General features: G+C 36.1%; 1 protein-coding gene and 1 long non-coding RNA gene across 2 annotated transcripts; one reads left to right on the forward strand and one right to left on the reverse strand.

The window, feature by feature from the left end:
- Positions 1-1,461: 1,461 nt before the first annotated feature.
- LOC144978880 (nucleoporin NUP35-like) lies at positions 1,462-18,272 on the forward strand. Its single transcript, XM_078925468.1, has 11 exons — positions 1,462-1,632; positions 5,255-5,382; positions 6,856-6,962; positions 7,998-8,085; positions 9,339-9,426; positions 11,145-11,244; positions 11,759-11,809; positions 12,583-12,652; positions 13,746-13,874; positions 15,901-16,032; positions 16,679-18,272. The coding sequence occupies exons 1-11, from the start codon at positions 1,581-1,583 to the stop codon at positions 16,754-16,756; spliced, it is 1,023 nt and encodes a 340-aa protein (XP_078781594.1). The 5' UTR covers positions 1,462-1,580; the 3' UTR covers positions 16,757-18,272.
- A 967-nt stretch (positions 18,273-19,239) lies between these two features.
- LOC144978883 (uncharacterized) lies at positions 19,240-27,490 on the reverse strand. The gene is made up of 3 exons (XR_013646620.1): positions 27,433-27,490; positions 26,452-26,627; positions 19,240-22,922 (listed from the first exon to the last, which is right to left on the reverse strand). It is a non-coding gene; the product is annotated as an uncharacterized LOC144978883 (long non-coding RNA).
- Positions 27,491-27,747: the final 257 nt, after the last annotated feature.

A 27,747-nucleotide genomic window follows, 5' to 3' on the forward strand; every position in this document is an offset into this window, starting at 1 on the left:
CTATACTACTACTACTACTACTACTACTACTACTACTACTACTGATGATGATGATGATGATGATGATGATGATGGTGATGATGATGATGGTGATGATGATGATGATGATGATGATGATGATGATGATGATGATGATGATGATGATGATGATGATGATGATGTAAATGTGAAACGGACATACGTTGGGAGTGTATTATAGAATTTTTAGTATCAGTAAAGAATCTCAGTTTCCAAACTTGCTTATTGTAATTCCCTTTTAAAGACGTTCACTTATTTGCAGGTCTGCTAACCCGATTCCTTATAGGCTCATTGTTTTAATGGACATCTCAAAAAATGACGCAAAATATTGTTCATTACAACAATGTTGGCCTAATCTAGGCCCGTAAGTGGATACGGCTGTCAGACCTGCATATATAAACACGTCGCCTTTTAAGTAATAAATAATAAGAAAGAATCAACACCTTCGACATGTTCAAAATTATGCTGTTCGACAAATTACGAAGGAAATGAGATTAAATATGATTCAACAATACCTCCATTAATTAATCTTCTATATGCTTCCTTTCCAAAAAAAAAAAAAAGAACCATATTACAAAGTATGAACTACATAATATTGTTTTTAAAACCAATCCAAGGACACGGAGCACTTTACCTTAACAATTTATTAAAAACATGTTCTCCAAATCGTCATCTTCGCTCGAGTAACAACAGTACAATCTTGTCAAGCCTAATGCATCTGATAAAAGTGTAAACAATCATGTTTCATCTCAGCACCAATGCACTGGAATTCTCTATTAACAAATACATGATTTTCCAGACTGTGTTTCACTTAAAATAGTCGAGCGCTTTGTATTTGATGTTTGAAGGATGAATAGGAAAGCGAAATAGCATTATTAGCATAATATGGGGAGAGAGAGAGAGAGAGAGAGAGAGAGAGAGAGAGAGAGAGAGAGAGAGAGAGAGAGAGAGAGAGGAGGGGGGGGGGGGGTGCTGATCATGTAAAGCCGACATGTACAAATATGCATTATATCTGACATCCGAACCCAATTCTGGGCGGGCCTAGTTTAACATTGTGTTTACGGACAATATTTTGCGTCGTTTTTAAAAGATTTCCATTAGGCAGGTACAGCAATGAGCCCATAATGAAGTGGGTTATCAGGCCTACAATAATTGCACGTCGTATAAAGCCCATTCAGCTTGTAGAGACTGGAGCGGCGCTTTATAAGTGTCATTGATGATGATGATGATGACGATGATGATGATGACGACGACGACGACGATGATGATGATAATAATAATAATAATAATAATAATAATAATAATAATAATAATAATAATAATAATAATAATAATAATAATAATAATAATAATAATAATAATAATAATAATAATAATAATACGATAGGAAATCGAACCGAACACCCATGAGAGAGAACTCCCAACTGCTCAAGTTTTCAATTTTTCAATTTCCTCTTTTCACTTTTCTTTCACTTCCCAACATTGAGCATTGACGAAGGGAGTTATCGTAGAGACTGCCGGTTCGATTTAAGAGTTTATTTAAAGATTTTATTTGGCTTAACATGTTTTCTCCTCAAGGAGCTGGTCCTGAAGCCTTTCATGGGCATGGTCAAGGTAAATTATGCACGCTGTGATGACTGTGACTGTGACTGATTATTGAGTTGGAAGCAGACACGTCTCGCTCACTGACACTGTCACGTTAGAAACTATAACGATGCCGATTTGATTATTCAAATTATCCCCCGGGATGAGAATAAAAAATCGATCGAGCTCTCACCCTCGGGATGAGAATAGAGGTCCTCGCTATTCTCACCCCTGTTACTGTTACCAACAGGTAGGGAGGGTAGGTAGCCTAGCCTAGCCGCCACCCCTTCTCGCTATTCTCATCCCGTATTACACTATTACCTAACCAACAGCCAGATATAAATTGAGACAGGGGAGAGAAAGAAAGAGAGGAGGGGGGGGGGGAGGAAACGAAATAGAATGTGGAGGAGAAAGAGAAGAAGAAAATACCAACAAATTAAAATAGAGAAAGAGGGGAGATGGAGAGAGGGCGAGAGAGATGTGAAATATTGAGTGAATGAGAGAAAGGAAATACAAACAATATAAAAGATGTAGAGAAATAAAGTTTGGGGTAGGGGGAGGGAGAGAGCGAGAAATATAAACAAGTTAAAATACCTAACGTAGGGAGAAATTGAGACAGCTAAGTCAACACAAAATAATAATATGCCCATAAAAGGAAAAGTCCAATTCTTAGAAATTGGGCGAATCCAGTTCGCTTAGAGAGAGAGAGAGAGAGAGATTTCCAACACTGATTCCCATATCTCAAGCCAGCCAGTCTACATTTTAAATGCACGACATATAAGTTCACCCTCCTTACGTCCAGTACCAGGAGAGATTTGATGATCAGGTGAGAGTGGCGAGGAAGGGGGGGGGGGTGTGCTAAGCTGACCCTACACAGGGATGAGAATAGCGAGAAGGGACGGTGGCTAGGCTAGGCTACCCTCCCTACCTGTTGGTTAACAGGGGTGAGAATAGCGAGAAGGGGTGGGGCTGCATGTTCACCCTCCTTACGTCCAGTGCCACTAAAAGTAGTAACGAGAGAGATGATGCTGATCAGATGAGAGTAGTGAGGAAGGGGGGGGGGGGGGGGGTTCTAAGCTGACCCTACACAGGATGAGAATAGCGAAAGGGACGGCGGCTAGGCTAGGCTACCCTCCCTACCTGTTGGTTAACAGGGATGAGAATAGCGAGAGGATGGGGGGGGTGGGGGGGGGGTGCTAAGCTGACCCTACACAGGGATGAGAATAGCGAGAAGGGGCGGGGCTGCATGTTCACCCTCCTTACGTCCAGTTCCACAAAAAGTAGTCACGAGAGAGATGATGATGATCAGATGAGAGTAGTGAGGAAGGGGGGGGGGGGGGGGGGTGTTAAGCTGACCCTACACAGGGGTGAGAAAGCGAGAAGGGACGGCGGCTAGGCTAGGCTACCCTCCCTACCTGTTGGTTACAGGGCTGAGAATAGCGATCCCAGGGGTGAGAGCTCGATCGCTTTTCTATTCTCATCCCAGGGGTGAGAATAGAGGCAGCCTTTCCAGAAACGGATGAGAATGAGATGGTAACTTTACTTTAGGCAGTTTAGTTTAAGTTAAGTGAGCAGTAGCAGTGGGAGTCAAATTGTGACCCAAGGCCAGAAAGTTATGATTGGAAATTGCTGTTCTCTTTTACTAAAAGTTTTATGGGGGTTCAAATAAAGATGCATAACTTCGTTATAAAGAGGAACGGAGTGTCTACGTACACGGTAACCGGGCACCTACGTACACGGTAACATATAGACTAACCTTGTACCGTGCTTTGGGAGGAAGGGGGCATTGAGCTTGGTGCATGGTAGGCTGTCACTGTCATTATCCCCAGACACCTGTCTGGGGATAATGAAAATTCGTTATTCCCAGACACATATTTGAAACTCCGCTCTTTTAAACAATTATCCACATTCCAGAATATGGAATGTTTCCAAATGCACATAGAAATAAGAAAAGTTAATAAAATATCTATAAAAACATAAAATTAACCAACATTAAATTAGTTGTTACTACATTATACACAATATGCGTCGACTTCGAAGTGGGTGTCATGGCCGAATGGTTTAGTCGTCTGCCCTGGAAGTTTTACCAGAATCGACGTTGTGGGTTCAAATTCTGGTTCCGCCACTTTTTTTTATTTTTTTTTTAAATTCCGTCTTGTTTTTACAGAATGTTGCAAGGGATAAATGTCCCATCCATCCTCCCCCCACCTCTTTTTTAAAAAACTCTCTCTCTCTCTCTCTCTCTCTCTCTCTCTCTCTCTCTCTCTCTCTCTCTTGGTTCCTTTCTAGTTTCTAACAAATTGCCATATTCGTCACCACTCCGATCTCAAAAGTGTCTAAAAAGAATAAATAATTAAAAAGCAAACAAACAGAAATATTCAGAGAGCGACCAAATGGTCAGATAGAGAAGAAAAAAACTAACAATAATTTTTTTAAAAATAAAAACAATTTTAAGAAATTCATGCTCAGAAACGGAACAAAAGGCCAAACAAAAAGGAGAAAAGAATAGACTCGCACAAAAAAAAACAAACAAAAGAGGTGGGGGGAGGATGGATGGGACATTTATCCCTTGCAACGTTCTGTAAAAAGAAGATGGAATTTTTTTTAAAAAGAGGGGCAGACGCAGGATTCGGACCCACGACATCAAAATTAAAGGTGAAAAATATTACACAGAAAACTTTTTCCATTTTTTGTCTCGTGTAATTGTCCCCCTTGTTGTATAATAAATTTAGTTTCACTACAAAGTACAAAAGTGTCCTGTCTGGTTATTTATTTGAAGTTGAAGAAGAAATGGACGCGTGTACATGTATTTTGGGCCATTTATCACTTCAGATTGTTAACCTTTCTGAACAGGGTCCTTTCACCACCCATGGTGGGCAGGAGGTCACGCTGTGTCTTCTATCCCTTTATATCTCTGTTTTCCGAGTTGCTTTCTATCTGTCTTGGATTGGGATTACTTCATTTTGTCCCAGACCTGGCTGGAGTCCTTGACTGGGAGGGAGGCAGTCAAATGTATAGTTTATAGTTTTGGGAGATTATATGTTTTTCCTTTTAAATCATCTCTCTTACGTATTCGCCTGTAAACATTTGAGTGTGTTCCGCTTTATGGGATCCTATGTTGGTGTCTGGATGAGACTTTAACTTTAAGGTGATCTCAAACTAAGTACACTCATCTACATCTGTTCCCTGTTTGAATCAATTCCCTTTTGTCTTACATTTTCTTGGGGTGCTTTGATTGTAAATCTAGAATATTTTGACTACATTCCATTTTCTTTTACTGGCACTGATATGATCTAAATGTGTCACAAGCGCCGTAAAACCCTTAAAAATAAATAAATTGTGAACCTTTCCATTATGCATTTCCTCGTAAATTGGGGTCACCACTGATTGACCTACTTTTTAAAGTAACATAACCGTCTCCTGTTCATAATTTTTTTTACACATTCTGAATCCTCGTATTTCAAGCTTTAAAATGACATGACACTTATTTGTGGATAAAAGATGGAAATTGACAAAAATGGGCCTGTCAAACTAGATGATTTCAGATCTAATTTATTTTCTGCCATCTCTGATCTCTGAGCAGCAGATGTTTCATTAGCCTCTATCATTATGAAAATTAAGATATCTCTTCTTATACATGTTTTGTCTCCAGAAACTCTGATGTCTGTTTCACCAGTTTCCGCAGGCTCCAGTAGTGCAGCTCAGCACGTGTCATCACCGTTCCTGCCAGGCTATTTACTCGGTGATCACCACAACATGCACCAGCCACAACATGGATTGGTAAGTAAGGCTCTTCCTGGGAGAGAAGTTGGTTTATCTTTATATTTATCACAGACCTTCCTAGAACTACGAACAATTCATAGAATTACATTTTGGTTCCAATTTCAGAGATTCCTGATCATCTCCAAGTCATGAAAACTTATTGAAAATGAAAGTTGATGCCAGAGTGCAGAATTCTAAGGATTTTGATGTGTTATTTTTAACCCTTTGAGAGTAAATTGTTGATCTATAAAGTTAACTATATAGCGACTTCTATTTTTATCTCCTAAAAACTGTGAATTTTAAAATGTTCAACTAGGCAGGTCTGTTATCGGGCTAATGTAAATGTTTGTGAAATTGAATGTAAGCTTCAATTTAATTTATTATACGAAAACATATTAAATCAATGGGGTTTCCCCTTTATTATCAACAAAACAGGATGAATGAAACACTGCAGACGAATGAGATAATGTGGTAGTGGTGTTGTAGTTGAACTTCAACTTTACACATTATTTTATTTAAAAGTTTTAATACGTTCTCACAATGTATGAGATGCAGGGTTTGTGGCTCGAAGTTCGGAGTTGTTGACCTTGGATAAAGATGTGGGGAATGAATTATATATAATCGCTGCTGAAAAAAATAATTGCTGTGAAGTTTAAAGTATGGACATGATAAGATTTTAGGAGTGCCTGTACTTAATTGTGACAGTTTATTGTTTGAAAAGCCTAAGTCTATAGTAATCTACAGCTGGAATTGCCTCAGCCTAATCAGTAGAAGCAGTTTTAAGGATTGTTTGTTATTTTATTGTTTGAAGTCATCTTCACTTAAATGAATGACTCGATTTGTCATTTCTTCTACTACTATTCACCTTCTAATGTCATAGATTCACCTTCTAATGTCATATTTCACCTTCTAATGTCATAGATTCACCTTCTAATGTCATAGATTCACCTTCTAATGTCACAGATTCACCTTCTAATGTCATAGATTCACCTTCTAATGTCATAGTAATATGTTGTCCTTTGCATATTGAAAGAAAAATGAAAGTTATTAAGTATTGGTTGAAACTTATTCGCCCAGGAAGTAATGATTGCTCATTCACTCATGCAGTATACAAAGAACTTGTTATCTGTCTCCTCTAATTATTTATACTTCACTCGTTTATTTTAAAAATCTTGTCTGTGGTTTGGCGAAAATTTTCATAAATTTTGTTGGTGAAAAGTTGGCATGTCTGAAATTCTCTTATTTACATAGGGGCTGCATGGCTCAGTGGTACGGTCTTTACTTCGCACACAAAAGGTACAGAGTTCGACTACCCGCCTCTCTGTGTGGCCTTGAGCAAGTCACTTTAACCTAACTAGCTGCATTGCAGCTGACGCCTGGGTTATTCCACACTTCCCTTGGAATAGACCCGAAAGACAAATTTCCCCTTGGGGATGAATGAAGGGAATTTAATTTAATTTAATTTATTTTTTTACACATGATCTTTTGTAGTCCAATCCCAGGTTATGGTCGACTCCAAGCAGTCACAGCCCATCCCAGAAAGCCTCTCTCTCCAACCAGTCAATGCAGCAAGCACAGTCAGGATCAAGTCTTGTAAGGTTTGGAAATCTTTCATTATCCTTATACACAGCAGCCAAATGACCTGATACGGACCTGCCTAGTGCTATGAAAAATGAGTAGAAATACGAATTTTTGGCTCCAGTTACAGAGCTGCATAAGTGTCTTTGACTCAATAAATATTGTTGAAAGGGAAAGTCTGGCTTCTTAGAACCTGTATTCAGGACTGTGGAGTATTTTTGGACCATGTCGAGAGCAAGTTATTTATTTTTAAAGTTATTTATGGTGACTTTTTCTTTTTCTTTTTCTTGGAAACTACGAATTTTTGAAATTTCAGGTTGGCAGCTCTGCTGATGAAATTGGGACTGTCCTGATTTGGCAGTCTGAAGAATTTATTTTTGTTTGTATTGGATTGTTTATACCGTCAACTGGGGTAACTTTGCCTCAAGGGGAAACTTTGCCTTTTCGAATTTGGAGCATAAAGGCTCTAAATCTAGATTATATTATAGAACAGCCTGTACTGTCCTCAGGTAAAGGAACTGCTTCAAAACACTTCTAAAACTAATAGGAAAAAAAACGAGAAAAAATTCACCTTTTTTTTCTTTCTATTATTACTATATGGCTAGCAGCGTTTTGAGACTAAAGTTCTATCTAGATTTTTTTTTTTTTTTTTTTTTGGTAAATTAGGGCCTGGATAGTGGCAAATTGAAGCAGTTCCTTTACCTCAAGGACGTACAGCGGTCTCTGGTAAATTAGCTGTTACATCATGAAATGAAAATAGGATTTTTTTTTTTTTTAATGTGTAAAACATGTCATTCAGAAATGTGAGTGGAGCTGGCACATATGTTGATAAAAACAAGAAATGAAGCTGAATGTTATAAAGGCTACCAGTCAGTCCCATGACCATGATGGCTAAGTCGATTGCTCACTCATAATGGTGACAGTCAACAAACAAAATATATTTTACATATAACAGGCTATATGATATATGCAGCATTTTTTGTTTCTTTGGTTTAGTTTAGTATTACTGAAATTTTACCATTTTTTACTGAATCACCGATGTTATTTTTAAACAGACGGGAATCAGCCCGAGGTCGGATGGGTGGTCCACCAGTCAAAAGCTTGTACTCGAGTTCCCCCACAATGGACAGGAGTACATCTCAGGTCAGGGGTCAAAGCAATATTCAGTCCTTATTTATGCAGCTATAATATGATCTTGTGGTATGACACTCACTTTCGGATTGGAAGGTCTTGGGTCCGAGTCTCGCTCGGCGCATAGTTGAGTCCTTGGAAACGACTCTTTACTCACATTCTCTCACCGTACTCGTGTGTAAAATGAGTACCTGGCCATCAACAGCGTTGTCTCAGTCTGAAAAATTGTAATATCGCCTAACAGGCGTCATGACTCGTTCTACATGTTACATGATGTTGTTGTTAGTCAGGAACCCTTTGGAAAGCGCTTTGAGTCCATTTCGTGGATATTGCGCAATATAAAAGCTCTATTTTAAAATTATTTTTAAAAAAACTTGTTTCAGGCAAGGTTGTTTTTTTAATGTAATCAGGGGTGAGTCTCCTTGGATCTGTGGAAATAGGTGAAAGATCAGTCAGTGACTACGGTTCATTATATAACAATATGTCGACAAACTTTTTAAACATTAGTATTAAACCCACTCGAGACACTTATGGAATCATTTAAGGAGATCCTTCCTAATTGAAGGAGACAAAAATGATGCCTTTTTTAAAGTTCATGTTCATTTTTTGCTAAATGTGGTGATGCATTGTGGGTCGATAACAAATGAGCATAACCATGTGTGACTTTTCCTTAGAAGACGGTAAAAGCCAGATGCAAATATCTATAAGGGTTCTAGTAAAATAAGTATTTGAAAGCATGAATTGCCATTTCTGGACAATATAGATTTATTATGATTATTATTATTATTATTATTTTTATTATTATTATTATTATTATTATTATTATTATTATTATTATTATTATTATTATTATTATTATTATTGTTATTATCATTATTATTATTATCATTATTATTATTATCAGTATTATTATTATTATTATTATTATTATTATTATTATTATTATTATTATTATTATTATTATTATTATTATTATTATTAAGTCAGGTGAAGACCATGGAAACCCTGTATTTTTCGAGAAAAATCATCTTCACCACCACCACCATCATCATCACCACCACCACCACCATCATCTCCACCACCACCACCTTCATCTCCACCACCACTACCATCATCACCACCATCATCATCATCACCACCACCATCATCACCACCACATCTTCATTTCAATCCCAGATAATCTGTCCAACAAATTTCCCAACTTTTCTCCCTGTAAACTGGGCCATTCCAAACCTCATCATTGTGACCATCGTTTCCCATTGCAGGTCGGCATCCCACACAACCAAAGCTTCAATATTCCATCTTCAAATTTGAGATCAACAAACGTGTCATTTACAGGTTCCCCCGCACTTGGTGAGTCAGTTATGCAGGCCTGTAAATTTGCCGGCAAAAAAGAAAAAAAAATTAAAATACTTTTTCATTTTGTTTCACAGCCTATTGAATTGGTAAAATTCTAAGAAAATATTCCGGGAAATGGGGATCTTTGCTCATGTCATATTGAAAAAGCTTTGGCTTCAGGGGGGGGGGGGGGGGGGGGGGGGGGCATTGTCCCCCTACCAGGGCTCTGTCCTGGACCCAGACCCAACGTCTTGCGGATTTTCAGGAAATTTTTACAGGGGGCAAATGCAAGCCTTTTTGAAGATGATTTTTTTTCCTTGTAAATCATCTCTCTGTTATGCACTGTATTATGTTTAGTTTACATTTTATAATATATGATTGGTAAACATTTGAGTGTATTCCTCTAAGTTGGTACCTGTGCTTGTGTCTGGATGAGACTTTAAGGTGATCTCAAACTGAGTACTGTGACAGTGTGCTCTTGGAATCTACATCTGACTGTTCCCTATTTGAACCAATTCCTCTTTGTCTTACCTTTTCTTTGTGCTTTACTTGTAATTCTAGAACTTTTCACTATCCCATTATCTTCCTTTTTACTGGCGCTGATATGACCTTAATGTGTTGCAAGCGCCGTAAAACCCCTAAAAACAAAACAAAGAACAAATGCAAGCCTGTTTACGGGATTGAACAAGCTTGCTAATATTACGTATATTTACGGAATTCAGTATGTTATAAACGCTCAGTATATTTTCAACCACCTGCTAAATGGAAGAAAAAAAAACATAGTGTAATTACTTTTTACTAGAGTTCAGCACTCAGAAAGGGGTTGGTCTATGTCTATGTGTATGCGTAAAAGCTCCATACATTTTTCTCTCCTGAATTGACAACTCTGCTTAAACCAGGACTTGGTGAGAGAAAACGTTATCATGTTTTTAAAAATACAGGATTTAAAAAAAATTTTTTTTTTTAATTTCAAATTATATTGATGATATGCATTTAGTGTTAAAAAATTCCAATGACATCCGCCAGCTGGATATAAGCTTCAAGGCAGCGTGGCTCAGTCGTACAGTCTTTCCTTCCTACCCAAAAGGTACAGAGTTCGACTACCCGCCTCGTTGTGTGGCCTTGAGCAAGTCACCTCGCTCTAGCTCACTTTGCGGCGCTGCATTGTGGCTGACGCCTGGGTTATTCCAGTCTTCCCTTGGAATAGACTCTAGGGGGCAGCGTGGCTCAGCAGTCTTTGCTTCGTACCTGAAAGATACCGAGTTCGATTACCCGCCGCTGCCCTGTGTGGTCTTGAGCGTCATCTCACCGTAGCTCAATTTTCAGCGCTGCTGATGCCTGGTTTATTCCAGTTTTCCCTTGGAATAGACCCGAAAGACAAATTTCCCCTTGGGGATGAATAAACGGAATTTATTTATTTTATTTTTATAACATATCAACAAACACACAGAGCTATGTGTAACCTTAAACGTTTATAGTCTGGTTGATACAATATAGTGAGAACTACTAATAAAAAAAACGGCTGGCTAAAAACATTACAAACAGCTGAGTGGTGTCAAATTCATTCCCTCTCTAAATAACCAAAACTTTATTGACTTAAAGATAAATTCGCTTTGTGGTTTCGACGAAAGGCGCTATATAAATATGCTTATTATTATTATTATTATTTTATTCAGTTTTGTAGCAAAAAAAGATGCTTCATGAACCACCCTGTTGTATAAATCTATTCCAAGGTCAGACACCAGCAGGTCACCGTGACATCATGTTGAGTCCAGGCCCGTCCCAAACTCTCCCAGCTTCCCCTGCTCAGGTCGATCCATTTTATACCCAGGGGTGAGTAGTACCAGGGTTTTTTGTGTGTTGTCCTTGTAATGTCATTAAGTCGCAACTCCTGGGTGTTTGGGGGTCCCGATAGCTCAGTTGGTAGAGCGCTGGTTTCACAATCAAAAGGACCAAGATCGATTCCGGGTACAGTCGAGATTTTTTTCTGGCCCCCCTCCTGTCCATCCAGCACTGATTGGGTAGCTGGGTCTTTTTTTTCTGGCCCCCCTCCTGTCCATCCAGCACTGATTGGGTAGCTGGGTCTTTTTTTTTCTGGCCCCCCTCCTGTCCATCCAGCACTGATTGGGTAGCTGGGTCTTTTTTTTTCTGGCCCCCCTCCTGTCCATCCAGCACTGATTGGGTAGCTGGGTCTTTTTTTTTCTGGCCCCCTCCTGTCCATCCAGCACTGATTGGGTAGCTGGGTCTTTTTCATCTGATGGAAAAAAATTTGCGATAGACTAACATCCTATCCAAGTGTTTTCTGTTTCAAATTTTAATACCTACATTTTATTTTTTTTCCCTTCAGAGACCTGAAATCTGATGATATCCTGGACGAGACTTGGGTCACTGTTTTCGGGTAAAATTTTGTTTCATACCTTGTTCTCATTATTTTTATCTTGACTCCTGACATTGTAGTTGGTAGAGCACTCACTTCACACGCAAAGGGTTCGAGATCGATCCCAGGTGAAGTCAAGATTTTTATTTTTTGTAGTTGTAGCATTAACATGGGTGCAAGAGTGCTGGCTACTGCCGGCCGCTTGGATTACCGAAAAAAACGTCGCCGGCTGTTTGCGATTTGGATTTGATAGATTAAAAAAAAATTTTTTTGGGGTTTTTTTTTGGTGCAACTTGTGACAAGAAATTTAACAAATTACTGCATTACAACCTTTGGATTAAACATACAACAATTGTGGCCTACTATTATGAAGACTAGATACTGAGAACAAGACTTCAAATGACGAGGTAAGTCCGTGAATCTTGCAGGCTTTTTCAGATTATATGTCTGGTCATAAGTAGACTTGCAGGCTGTTTGAGGTCCAGTTGCTTGCACCCATGCATTAACAATATAGTACATAGATTTGTGTGTTGATACAGTTGATGTGGCATGAGGAACTATCCAGTATTTTACTCACAATGTGTAGCATCAATAAAAGTGAGATTGTTTAAGAGGGAGTGAGAAAAGGGGGGGGGGGGGGCTAGTAAAAAAAAAAAAAGAGTAAATTTTCAGTAGAATTTGATGCTATGAGTTTATTTGTCTGGCTAAAAACAATAACAATGAGCTGAGTGACGTCAATTTAGTTCCCTCTCTATAACATTGTTTTGTGACTTTTGATTGGTCCATTTCTCCAGCTTCCTTCCCGGTGCATCGTCTTTCATCCTACAGCAATTTGCCCAGTACGGCACCATTCTCAAGCATGTGGTAAGCTGGGGCTTTTTCTGTTTGTTTATTTATCTGTTTATCTATTTATAAGTGTATATAATATATATTTCATTCATTAATTTATTTATTTGTCTATTTATTTCTTACACTTTTTTTTTTTTTGTCTCTATTTCTGTGTTTATTTGGCTATGAATTTATTTACTTATTCATTCATTTATTTACCTTTCTATTTTCATTTGTTTTTTTGAAAAACATTTCTATATCCATTTTTTTTTTTTTTAAATTTGTTAAATCATTAGGTAATTTCGTTATTTATTTATCTGTTCTTTCATTCATTCATTTATTTTTTCATGGTTTAAAATATATTTTGTTTATTTGTCAGTGTACGGTTATTTGGTCTTGTGGCATGACACTTTCTTTCGGACCAGAAGATCCTGGGTTCGATCCTCACTCAACACATAGTCGAGTCCTTGGAAAAGGCTCTTTACTCATATTGTCTCACCCCACTCGGGTGTAAAATGAGTACCTGGCCATTAACAATGTTGTCTCTGTCAGAATAATAATTGTAATATCTCCTAACAAGTATATTATCCTACATGTTAAATTTTGCTGTTGGCTAGGGACATCTTGTAAAGCACTTTGAGCATGTTTAATGGATATTGTGCTATATAAAAGGTCAAGTTTTAAAAAAAGTGCTTTGAGATGCAATTTCATAGATAGCTCTATACTAAGGGTACGTCATTATTATTATTATTATTATTATTATTATTTTTATTATTATTATTATTAACATTATTATTATTATTATTATTATTATTATTATTATTATTATTATTATTATTATTATTACTATTACTACCATTACTATTATTACTATTATTATTATTATTATTATTATTATTATTATGATTATTATTATTATTATTATTATTATTATTATTACTATTATTATTATTATTATTATTATTATTATTATTATTATTATTATTATTATTATTATTATTAACATTATTATTATTATTAACATTATTATTATTATTATTATTATTATTATTATTATTATTATTATTATTAACAGTATTATTATTATTATTATTATTATTATTATTATTATTATTATCATCTATGCCAGGTGGCCTCCGAGTGCAATTGGATGCACATCCAGTACCAGTCCAAGATCCAGGCCAAGAAAGCCCTCAGTAAAGACGGAAAGGTTTTTGCTGGTTGCATGAAGATTGGAGTCACCGTCTGCATTGAAAAGGTTTGTCACACTAGACTCATCAGTCTTCATAATAATAATAATAATAATTATTATAATAATAGTAATAATAATAATAATAATAATAATAATAATAATAATAATAATAATAATAATAGTAATAATAATAATAATAATAGTAATAATTATAATAATAGTAGTAATAATAATAATTATAATAATAGTAATAATAATAATAATAATAATAATAATAATAATAATAATAATAATAATAATAATAATAGTAATAATAATAATGATAATAATAATAATAATAGTAATAATAATAATAATAATAATAATAATAATAGTAATAATAGTAATAATAATAATAAAAGTTTTAAAAATTATACCCTTCCGCCACTACATCATAAGAAATCGTCACCTAGGCAATCCACGAAGGAATATAGATAACTCATCACACAAGATGTCTTGATATCAACAGGAATCACGCATGTTGTCCAAGTGAGCAAATTAGGGGGTTAATAATCTTGACCAATGAAAAAAAAAACGAAAGTGCCCGAAGTGGAGCTCGAACCCGGGACCTTCCGGGTCACAGTGCAATGCCTTAACCACTCAGCCACTTCACATAATCAAGTCGTAAAATAAGTCGATGATATGATCCGAAGAAAAAAAAGTCTTTGTGAGTTGTATTCATGAGCTCATCCTATGGAATCATTTATTTCATTGAGCACCACTAGAAATTCACTTTTCATTTTTTTCAACCTGTGATCACCGCCTTGTAATGTGACATGAATTTTTGATCAGTCCCAGGCATGCCATGTAAGTGCTTGCCTGATCCAAAGTAATCACAGACCTACAATGTGTGAGTATTTATCACAATTTATGGTGACAAACTAATAAAGGAATTGCATTGCAACACCTGACAACACCATGCTTATTTTTCAATTGCCTGTGACAAGCACCGCATAGCCATGGACTCAGGCCATAGTTTTACGAAGGGTACGCACGCACGCACGCGTACAGAAGGCTACATCACAGTTTGTGTCTCGTGTCTTACAGCTGTGTTCATTATTATTATTATTATTATTATTATTATTATTATTATTATTATTATTATTATTATTATTATTATTATTATTATTATTATTATTATATAGTATTATTATTATTATTGTTATTATTATTATTAATATTATTATTATTATCATTATTATTATTATTATTATTATTATTATTGTTATTATTATTACTATTCTTGATATATTATTATTATCATTATTATTATTATTATTATTATTATTATTATCATTATTGTCATTATCATCATCATTATCATATAATCCAAGGGAAGACTGGAATAAGACTGTGCAGCGCTGCAAAGTGAGCTAAGGCGAGGCGAGGTGACGTGCTGAAGGCCACACAACGAGGCGGGTAGTCGAACTCTGTACCTTTTGGGTACGAAGCAAAGACTGGACTGCTGAGTTATTATTATGATGATATATTATTATATTTTGCTGTCTCTTGTTGCAGACCTGCTGAATCTTAGGAATTTTAGACAAATTTTATGGAAAATTACGAATTTTTAATTCTTAGTAATACTTAAATAATAATAATAATATTAATAATAATAATAATAATATTATTACTACTATAATGATAATATTGTGGTTGTTCGTAGTTAAAATTAGCTACCATTGGGATCACGACAGGTTTGGAAAGTGAAAAGAATTTCACGAAGGCTGTGTGAAAATACACTGGGGTGTGTTCAGACACGGCAATTCTAAGAAGCGTCGCTTAGCCTTGGCAATATATCCATCGTAAATATAAACAGCCCTTGAGCTATGCGTAGCGCTGTGGAACATTCCTAATTACTTCACAGTCATTCGACTACGATTCATGAATTCTTTCTTTCTTTGTCATTTCTTTCTTTCCTTTTAAAAAATATTTGAATTTGACGAATTGACTGATTTCAGTTAATTGACTGAGAATTTACAGGTCTAATTATCCTCATCATTATCATTATTATGATTATTATTCTATTTTTGTTGCCCCTGTTGTTATCCAGAATGTGATGGAAGAGAAAGAGAACACGTCAATTTTATCCCCCAAATCATCCAGGGAGTTGAAGAGAGAGGCTGGTCTGACCCCTATACGACCTTTGACTGCGGCATATTCCGCATCCAGGTCAGACTATGAGGTAAGAGGGGTGGAAATCTCATTCCTGAACCGTTGTTTTAATCGAAACAGAAACAGAAACATTTGAAGATTTTATATATATATATATATATATATATGGAGAAAGGAATGTGCTTTTTAAATAAAATAAACGGATTGGCATGATACCTCAACTTGTGCCACTTAAGAATTTGAGGATTTGATAGGGTGTTTTGCATAACACGTTCATATTATTATAATATAATAGATGGATAGACAGAAGGAGAGAGAGAGAAAGAGAGATTATTATTATTATTATTATTATTATTATCATTCTTCTTCTTCTGCTTCTCCTTCTTATTATTATTATTATTACTATTATTATTATTATTACTATTACTACTACATTACTATCAGTATTATTATCATCAGTATTACCACTATTTTAATTACTTTTTTCGCCTATTACAAGAGCTGTAACCTAACAATAATTGCCTATTTGGACAATAAAGATTATTATTATTATTATTATTATTATTATTATTATTATTATTATTATTATTAAATACTACTATCTTTTTGTTAAAGTCCAATTTGATCTCAATATTTGTTTGTAATTTTGGGTTGTTTTTTTTTTCTTTCTTTTTTTTTTTCCAAAGCCTTATTTGGGATATTTTTTTCTTCTTCAGGTTTTACAAGACAGACAAACGCCCAAGAGAGATCACGGCTTGGTGTCCAAGTTGAAAGAATACATGTTTGGATATTGACTGGTGCTATAAATAGTTTGTCTTTCATATAGAATTGCCTCCATCTCCCTCCCCTCCTCCTCTCTTCAAGGTTGCCAATTTCCCATATATTTACGGAATTCAGTATTTTATATAAACCCTCTGTACATTTTCCAATCACCTTCTAAATGGGCAAAAGTAACTACATATATATGATGTCTTTTTACTTTCTACTATAATAATGGTAATAATGATAATAATAATAGTTATAATTATTTTGTGGTTGTTCGTACACAATTTCAGAAATTACGAATTTCCTTGTCAAATTACTAAAAATTGACATAAAAATTACCAATTTTGAAGTTTTCAATTTGGCAGGTCTGCTTTTGACGGCTCATGGGTGCCAGTTTTCCGGTTTATGCCAGAATTCCGGTTTCGCGATATCTCGAAGTCAAATACTTCTGGTTTCAGTGTTTCATTGTGTCAATATGTTTGCTGTGTAATCATTTAATAATGGTATAAAAACGGTGATGAAATAAGAGTAAAGTTTAGGCCGCATTTTCAGTAGGAACATTATCAGGTTTGGCAAAGTGTGGAGATTTTAGTTTCAGGTTTCAGCACTTCTTCCTGCTGGCACCCATGAATCAGCTTCTAAATGGAAAAAAGTAACTATATAAATATAATGTCTTTTTACTGGAGTTCAGCTCTCGAAAGGGTCAGTCAATGTGTTTGCCTAAAATGTCAGTAAATGTTTGTCTCCTGTATTGGCAACCCTGTCTCTATATGTGACCCATCGTCTCAAAACGGTATTATGTCGGAACGAACCAGATGCTTAAAAGCCGAAATAAATGTTAAACTGGTCAAAAATATACATTGTTGGCATTAGCACCCTAAAATATGGTATCCATTCTCCTCAATAAAACATACAAACTCAACACAAGTCTGATATTTCTGACTATAAATTCAATTTTAAACATCTTTACCAACCCGACTTAATACCGTTTTGAGACGAAGGGTCACATATCTCTCTAATTCTTTCTGTCTCTAGAGGATTGGATGTGTTGAATTTTAATAAACACGACAACTTAAGTAAGTCCTTTTTAAAAATATATATTCTAATGGTAGGAGGTCCCGGGTTTGAGTCCTGCTCTGAGTGCCACAAAATTGAACCATTCTCTCATTGCACTCAGGTGTAAAATGAGTTTCTTGACCATTAACAGAGTTGTATCTGTAATGCATATCAGAATCATGTCTCGTTCGACAGGTCAAGTGTTGCTGTTAGCTGTTGAAGAGTGCTATAATTATAGTGGAGATTTTAATTTTTAAAATTCAAATGTGTCATTTTTAGAAAAGGGGGGGGGGGGGGGGGGGACTTCAGAAATTACTTTTATTGAAAAAAAAAAGAAATAAAAGAAAGATTTTTCTACCAGTCAGAGCTTTGACCCATCATCCCCGATAAATCTTATCTTTCAATCTACTGCTGTGTCCTGGTGAATGATATTAATGAGATGTACTTATTGTCTATGGAATAAATGTCAATCGCTTTTAAAACGTGGGATTGGTTTTTTTTTTGTGGTTTCTTTTGTTTGTTGTGTATAGATAGTATGCATTTAGCTAAGAAGCTCATAACATTGCCATCCGGAAGTATAGCGGACGAACACAAAACTATATTTAACAATGAACTTTTATAGTCTGGATAATACGGTTTAGTGAGAATTACTCATAAACACGGATGGCAAAAAGCAATAACAAAGATCTTCGTTCTATTTATAGGATTATTATTAATTGTTGCCTTTAGCATTTACAAGGGGAAGCAATTACTTTTTTCATCAAACTAAATATCACACGAAGATTTACACACGGAATTTGATACATAAGTATCCCTCAAAAACAAAACAACAAAAAATGACTTGTTTGACTGTTTTGTTTATTTGTTTTTAAGGGTTTTACGGCGCTTGCAACACATTAAGGTCATTTCAGCGGCAGTAAAAAGAAAAAAATGGGTTAGTAAAAAGTTCTAGAATTAAAATTAAAACACCTAAGAAAAAGTAAGACCAAGGGGAATTGGTTCAAATAGGGAACAGGTGTAGATTCCAAGAGCACACTATCAAAGCACTTAGTTTGAAATCACCTAAAAGTCTCATCCAGACACAAGCACAGGAATACACTCAAATGTTTTACAAATCATATATAATAATATGTAAACAAAACATACAGTGCATAACAGAGAGATGATTTACAAGACATAAAAATATCATCTCCCAAAACTCTACATTTGACTGTTTCCCTCCCAGCCAGGGCCAGGACAAAACCAAGTAATCTCATTCCAAGACAGACAGAAAGCATGTTGGAAAAAATATAGGGGGATAGAAGACACAGTAAGTGCCTCTCTGTCCATTATGGGAGGTAAGGAACACCACCCAGTGCATTTGACTGTTTCCCTCGCGGAGAGAGAGCGAGAGATCCCACCAAGAATTAGGTCAAAAATTCTAGAGCAATGGAGAACAAAAAGAATAAACAAGATATTGACATGAAAAAGCAAAGGTTTATTTTATTTGTTTGTTTTAAAGGGTTTTACGGCGTTTGCAACACATTAAGGCAGGCCATATCAGTACCAGTACAATGGAAGAAAATGGGATAGTAATAGTAAAGAGTTTTAAAATTACAATTAAAGCACCAGAGAAAAAGTAAGACAAAGGGGAATTGGTACAAATAGGAAACGTGTAGATTACAAGAGCACACTACCAGTGTACGTAGTTTGAGATCGCCTAAATGTCTCTTCCAGACACAAGCGCATGTCCCCACTAAGAGAAACACACTCAAATGCTTACAAATCATATATATGTAAAACAAAAATGATACTACAGCGCATAACAGAGATGATTACAAGGGAAAAAATATCATCTCCCAACATTCTTAACTATACATTCGACTGTTTCCCTCTCAGCCAGGGTATCCGGCCAAGGCCAGGACAAAACCAATAATCTCATTCCAATACAAAGACAGTGAGTTGGAAAACAGATATAAGGGGATAGAAGGCACAGTAAGTGCCTCCCTGACCACTATGGGAGGTCAGGAACCCCACCCAGAGACTGGAGTCACGAAGACAAAGCACTGAGATGGACACAGAATAGGGAAGCAAACTTTTTTCACCTAAATACCACAAAATGGTTTATTAGGAATTTGTTAAATAAATATTTCTCAAAAACAAAACAAGAAAAAAGATACATTTGACTGTTTCCCTCTCAGAAAGAGAGAGAGATTCCAGTTAGAATCGGGTAAAAAATTCTAGAGTAATAAATCTGGAGATAAATAAAATAACAATAAAAGATATTGAGGTTGACAATGATCTGCTCCAACGGCGCTTGGTTATTCTCTTGGTCCAACAATGTTGATTGTATTCATATATATATATATATTATATATAAACTATTATTTTTGTTATTGGCTGAAGAAGGGTCATTGAACACGAAACATATGTATATTTGGTATTTAGTTCTCTTTTGAAGTTGTTACATTCATTTTAGTTTATTAAAATTTCACCGTTTTAAGACAGTGGGTAAAATTTAGTCAATACTGAAATCTCACAGTTATAAATAATATTGATTACACTACCCTTGTTCTTGATTTGAAGGTAAAAAGTAGGTTATAACAAGAAATGAAGCGCCACAACAAATAGAGAATAAAAGCTTTGCGGTGATGGGGGTTCGAACCCAAGACCCTACTGTTACAACAACTTCAAATACTAGGTTGTTTGAAACCGTGGTAGGTGAGATGGCCCAGTGGATAAGGCACAACACTTCTGTCTGGCAGACCTGAGTACAAGCCTTGCTGTTGTTCCGTATTGCATTGAAATATTTATATACAGATATAACATTTGAAAGGAAACATTATCAATGGCATTTTTCATTAAAAATTATTTGCGACGTCTCGATTAAAAAAATATAACAAAAATAAAGCATGCGGTAAATGTAGAAAGACTGATATTTATAAATGTATATATTATTGTAATATAATGTAACAGTAACAGATAAGGCACAATGAGAATTTGTCGGATCACTTGAAAGAAATTATATAAAAATAACAAAGAAACAAATCATGTTTTTAAAATTAAAGATGCATAGATTTAGTGAAATAAACGAGAACTCACAGAATTGCAAAAACTAAACAAAAAAACCCATGAGAGTGTTTAGTTTAGTTTTTAAGGGTTTTACGGCGCTTGCAACACATTTAAGTTATATCAGCGCCAGTATAAAGAAGAAAATGGGATAGTAAAAAGTTCTAAAATTACAATTAAAGCACCCCAAGAGAAATTAAGACGTAGGGGAACTGGGAACAAATAGGGATCAGATGTAGATTCCAAGAGCATACCACCAATGTACTTAGTTTGAGATCACTTATAAGTCTCATCAGGACACAAGCAAAAGACCCAACAAAGAGGAATACATTCAAATGCTTACATTATACATTCAAAATAACAAATACAATAATACATAACAGAGAGATGATTTACAAGGAAAAACATATCATCTCCCAAAACAATCACTATGCATTTGACTGTTTCCCTCCCAACTAGGACAAAACCAAGTAATCTCATTCCAAGACAAAGACAGAAAGCATGTTGGAAAACATATAAGGGGATAGAAGACACAGTATGTACCTCCCTGCCCACTATGGGAGGTCAGGAACCCCACCCAGCCGTGAGAGTGTCAGTTGCAAGCACAAGAAAACCATGGCAATAATAAGCTCTATTATGTAGTACAAAACGATGTTTTAAAAACCTTGAACTTTTATATAGTGCAATATCCACTGATGTGCTCAAAGCGCTATTACAAGGGGTCTCTGGCCAAGAGCAACATGTAACATGTAGAACGGGACATGACGCCTGTTAGGTGATATTGCAATATTATCTGACAGAGACAACACTGACGGTCAGATACTCATTTTACCTGAGTAAGGTGAGAGAATGTGAGTAAAGAGCCTTTTCCAAGGACTCAACTATGTGTCGAACGAGGCTCGAACCCAGGACCTTCCGATCCCAAAGCGAGTGTCATACAACAAGACCACATAGCCGCGCTTATTCTCTTATTTAAGAGAAATAAATTTGAAGACAAGTTTTCAATCAGTTCAAATACAAAGGCGTAGAAGCAAATAACTGATACCGTTTGAATTTTAAAACTTTAACCCTCTCCTTACCAACTGTAGGAAAATCGTTACATTAGTTGTGATACAAACGGTATTTTTCTTATACAGATTTAGTTTTATAAATCACAAAATCTTCATAGTATTTACAAGAACTTACTGTAGTTTTGTAAAGCTTGTTTTCCTCAACACGATGACGTGTCGTATGTTACTTTTTACTTTTAAATGTGAGTTTAAAAATTCAATTTATGAGTTGGGCCGATATTACATTTCAGTAAAAATCTTGAAAACAGTCGGTAAGGAGAGAGTTAATCAAATGTGACCAGTTGTCTCAAAATGGTAACATTACAAAATTCATTAAGTTAAACAATTTCTGTAGATTTCCCAATCCATGGCAAACAGAAGCCAAAACCTCGACCTCACAGAAGGTGAGCTGATTAAATATTTAATAATAATAATAATAATAATGTAGTATATATAGCACCTGTCCCATATAATACAATATAGCTCTAGACACACAATATACATGACACGCAAAATATACCATATTGTAATCTGTTCTGTCCTTATAGTTAAATATAAAACTCACTGCTGCCTGTTTTTCTTTCTATACGTGGTTTTCTGTCGTTTTTATGACAAGAATCAAACCATAAAAAATCTGGCATATTAAATTGGAATTGTAGGTCCAAACTGGTTTTGGACACAAAACCCTTTTCAGCCGATAACAAAAACAGTTGAAAGATCACGTTAAATCTGTTTCTGTAATTAAATGAAGAAGGGTTTTGTACCCGAAACATACAATGTTTAGTCTTTGGTTCTTTTTTAAAGCTGTTACATATTTCCTTTTCGTACACAACTTGTTACAGCTGACAGCTTCCACAGCTTTGTATTGACTTTAAAAAAGCTGATACAGCAGACATCTCACAACGATGGGTAGCCAGCATCTCTCAGACACGACTCTATGGGTAGCCAGCATCTCTCAGACACGACTCTATGGGTAGCCAGCATCTCTCAGACACGACTCTATGACGGGGTACACCGTCTCGTCTTCTATCAACACAGGAATCTGGGATATAAATCAAAACAAGAGAAAGAATATTGACAATCTTTCTTATTCAAGTCAATGTGAGATTTGGGGTGAAAAAGATCCAAATGCTGATGGCTCCGGTGGCAACCACTCACTGCTCTTTAAAAAATTATGCAGTTTTCTAACATATGGCTGAATAATAATGTGAAATTGAATGTAAGCTTTAAATTGATAAACGAAAACAGATAAGGTGGATGTTACGGGTTTCCCCTTTATCAATAAAACAGGATGAATGTAACACTACAGATGAATGAGATACTGTGGTAGTGGCATTGTTATTATTTCATTCGTCTGTGGTTTGTTTTGTTTGTTTTTAAGGGTTTTACGGCGCTTGCAACACATTTAGGATATATCAGCGCCAATTTGTCTGTAGTGTTTCATTCAATTAAAGTACCTAGATTTTTTAAAACACTTTTCCCTGCCAATTCAATACCTGGGGTCGAGTTCACCACGGCATACCACACTATCACAATCAACTCCCGTATATATTCACGCATGCCTGACAAACACCCCAGCCCCCCTTCTCTCTCTCTCTCTCTCTCCCTCTCTCTCTCTCTCTCTCTCTCTCTCTCTCTCTCTCTCTCTCTCTCTCTCTCTCTCTCTCTCTCTCTCTCTCTCTTTCTCTCTCTCTCTCCCTCAAATAAAATATTTATCATCTCTTATATATGCTTAAGATATACAATAATGAAGAATTAATGATCAATAATGAAGAATTAATGATGATAGAAAAAAGAAAAACTAAAAAAAAAATAATAATAAAAAGCAACCAACCAAAACACCATCAATCCATCAAAATACCTTTTTGTTGACGAAATAAAAACAAATTACTAAAAAAAGCAGGACTTTAAACAGAATTTGAATAAAAGCTTGATATAAAAGCAACACAACATTATTTTCAAAAACAGCAAAACAAACAAAACATCCCGTGAGTCGTGGAAACCTGGGAGTCGTGCATTAAAGGAAAAAATAAAAAAGGAGAAGAAATTAAGCACAAAATAATACAGTTGAAAACTTAAAAATTAAATGAAATGATTCCTTGCACCAATATGACAAAAATGATCAAATGAAAAGAGAAAAAATATTTTAAGGATTAGATAAAAAAAAAAATCATAATTAAGAAATTTAGGAGCAGGCACCGGTGTAAGATAAAGAACTGAACAAGTGTGTATGAAAGGTGCCAGACAAAGCAAGAAAGGAAAATACAAGTACAAGAAAAATAAACATCCCCAAAAATCAGTCGACCTCAACTGGGGATCGAACTTCAGACCTTCTGATTACCGGTCAGACGTGCTATCATTACAACAGTAGCACGTCTGACAGGTAATCAGAAGGTCTGAGGTTCGATCCCCAGTTGAGGTCGGTTGATTTTTTGGGATGGTTTTTTGTTATATTTTTATGAGTTATTGCATGATAAAAAAAATAAGGAGTTTAATAAATACAAATACAACGAGAAGAAAAAATATTTTTATTCCACCTCTCCATTGAAGATATATAATTTGTAACCAAATGGTATGGTTTTAGTACTTCTATTCACCATAATTTGTATTTTTCTCCTTCTGCTTGAATGACAATTTGACCCAAAAACGTAAACCGTTGGATTTTTATTCATGCGCACCAAAAGAATATTTATAATCACCAATCAGCTGTCTTTTACACCTAATTTCACACCAAATAAAATGTGCGCAAATATTCTGCAATCGTTGAATAAACTTTATATTCAACGCGTTTAAACCATTATTCAACGAATACGTATTTACTAAGAAATGATAGGATTTTCCAATGGGAGGGCTGGAATAAAACACGAAATGAAATCAGTCAAGCAGGAGAAAGTAACTGCAAAAGATGAGTCGATACATGTGGGCAAACTCCACCCAAAAGAAATGAAAATGTTAAAAAAGGTTATCAGGCTTTTTCATGCAATGTTATCAAATTGACAAATCAGAGAGTAGGCACTTCTGTAAGATAAAAATAAAAAAAAAACAAAAAAACTGTGCCTTTTTCGCCAAGACATCATAAGATATCGTCGCCTAGGCATTCCATGAAGGAATATAGATAACTCATCAAACAAGATGTCTGATGTCAACAGGAATCACCTATGTTGTCTAAGTGAGCAAATTGGGGGTTAATAATCTTGCTCAAGGAAAAAAAAACAAAAGTGCCTGAAGCGGGGCTCGAACCCAGGTCATTCAGATCACAGTGCAATGCCTTAACCACTTGGCCACTTCGCCCTCGTAAGATAAAGATCTGAAAAAGTGTGTATGAGCCTCGGAAGACTGATTTTTTTAGATGTTTTTTTTTTTTTTTTCTTGTATTTTTCTTTCTTGCTTTGTCTGTCACTGTTTCATACACACTTGTTCAAATCTTCATGCAATGTGTTAAGTGTTAGTGTTAGTTTTAGAGAACAAAAACATGTAAGCGATGGCTCCATCCATATCAATGTGTACCTCAGACAGAAGGGAAACCGACTTCACGTAAAGACTTTTCTATGATAGGATAGACGGACTCGTCTTCAATGGTGACGGGGATCTGGGACACGAAATGGACATCAAAGAATCTGTCATGTTTTACAACTCAAGACAAATCATAACATGTTACAGTGAATGACATAATCAGTCGGATGGTGAAAAGGTTTGAACTGAGATATCGCCAAGTTTAGTTAGAAGGTCAATTTTTATCAATAATGAGTTCTGGTCACAAATGATTAAGTCAACCCTTTTTGTACATCTTCGGGAAATATCTAAACTTAATTTCATTTCTAAATATTTTTTTACAGCTAATCAAGGTGATAAAGTATGAAACTTGAGAAAAGTTGCAGGATACCTTTTCCATACATCTGACCATAAATTCATGAAAAGTCACCCGATTTACTTCAAATAAAGATTAAAATGCTCTGGTGAGCATATTCTTTCAGAAAATGAAAATAAAAAAAAAATTTAAATGAAAATCCAAAGTTTTCACCTTCCGACTGATAAAGTCATGTACCGACACATATCTACACTAAAAATTAATAATAATATAGAACATGCTGCCAAGTTTAGTGCAGCAACGTGGTCTAGTGGTATGACAGATTAGAAGTTCCTGGGTTCAAGTCCCTCTCTAAGTGATGCATAGTTAAAAAGGCTCTATACTCACATTCTCTCACCGTACAATGGTAATGTAAAATGTACAATGTAAAATGAGTACCTGCCCGCCAACAGGCTTATCAATGTACGAAAAATATTGTAATAACAGGCATCATGTGTGGTCCGTCATGTTAAATGTTGCTGTTGGCTAAGGACCCCTTGTAAAGCGCTTTGAGCATGTTTAGTGGATTGTAAAATTATAATATCTTTTAACAGGCATCATGTCTGGTACTAAAAGTTAAGTGTCGCTGTTGGCTAGGGACCCCAGTATTGCGCTAGTATATAAAAACTCAAAGTTTTTGACTGTGTCTGTCATTTTTGAGAGACAAAACAATGGGAAAAACTGAAAACATCATCCCCCACCATCTCCCCCCCCCCCCCCTCACCTTATACGGTTGTCCACAAGCAATGGCACTGATTGTATTCCTGGCAATTTTTCCAGACCTGGTCTTGGGTAGTTTTGGCACAATGACCACCGTTTTGAAGGCTGCTACAGGCCCGATGACATTGCGTATCGTTTGGACGACTTCGGCTTGGATTTCATCCTTGGATTTCTTACTCTCTGGGAGTAAAAAAACCAGACAAAAATTTTTTAAAAAACAAACTTAATCATTCATTTTTTAAGAAGAGAGCACCCAAGGAAAAGTAAGACAAAGTGGAATTGGTTGAAATGACCCGTTGTGACAAAACTAGGGAAACAGGCACCGATGTAGGATAAAACCCTGAAAACGTTGTCTAGGAAACAATGTCAGACAAAGTAAGTTAGTCCTTCAGAGCCATTCGGCCCATAGAGCGTGAAACGGAAAATAGCAATTACTTGCTACCCCTTTGGTAGGACACAGTCTATCGCAAAGTACTCCTGCCATATTTAATTGACTCAGCTATTTTTCAATGCTAAAAAAAACCGGGGGGGGGGGGGGGGGGGGGGGGGGGGGGGGTGGGGGGGGGAAAAAATTCTCGACTGCACGGGATAAATCTCGGTCCCAGGGGGTGAAGCGATGCTTACCCAACGACTTCGGGACCCAGACAAAGCAGAGGGAAAAATACAATTTAAAAATTTTCCTAAAAAAATCAGCCCGCCTTTTACTAGGGATCGAACCTCAGACCTCCGATTACCGGTCAGAGCGCGATTCTTTATTTTCTGGGCATTCTCACATATTTTTGATTTTGACCCCTTATGGCTGGATGAACAAAAACCAATCACTTACCTGGATTGATGCACCCAAACCCAACAGGTACATGACCCTTTAGGGGGGTCTGGTACCCCGATCACGCCCAATAACTTACCTGGATTAATTACACACAGCCCAAAAGGGACATGAAACCCTTTTGGGTACTGGAACCCTGATCACTGCCCAAACGCTTACCTGGATTAATGACACACAGCCCAACAGGTACATGACCCTTTTTGGGGGCTGGACCCCCAAAACACTGCCCAATCACTTCCCGGATTAAGACACACAGCCAAAAAGGTACAGACCCTTTTTGGGTGTCTGGTCCCCCGATCACTGCCCAATCACTTACCTGGATTAATGACACACAGCCCAACAGGTACTGACCCTTTTTGGGGGTTGGGCCCCGATCAATGCCCAATCAGCTTACCCGGATTAATGAACACAGCCCAACAGGTACATGACCCTTTAGGGTTTTCTGGTACCCCGATCACTGCCCCAAACAGCTTA

This window comes from Berghia stephanieae, chromosome 8 (assembly GCF_034508935.2).
Source record: "Berghia stephanieae isolate SIO BIC M18660-M18661 chromosome 8, UCSD_Bste_1.3, whole genome shotgun sequence".
Classification (NCBI taxonomy): Eukaryota; Metazoa; Mollusca; class Gastropoda; order Nudibranchia; family Aeolidiidae; genus Berghia; species Berghia stephanieae.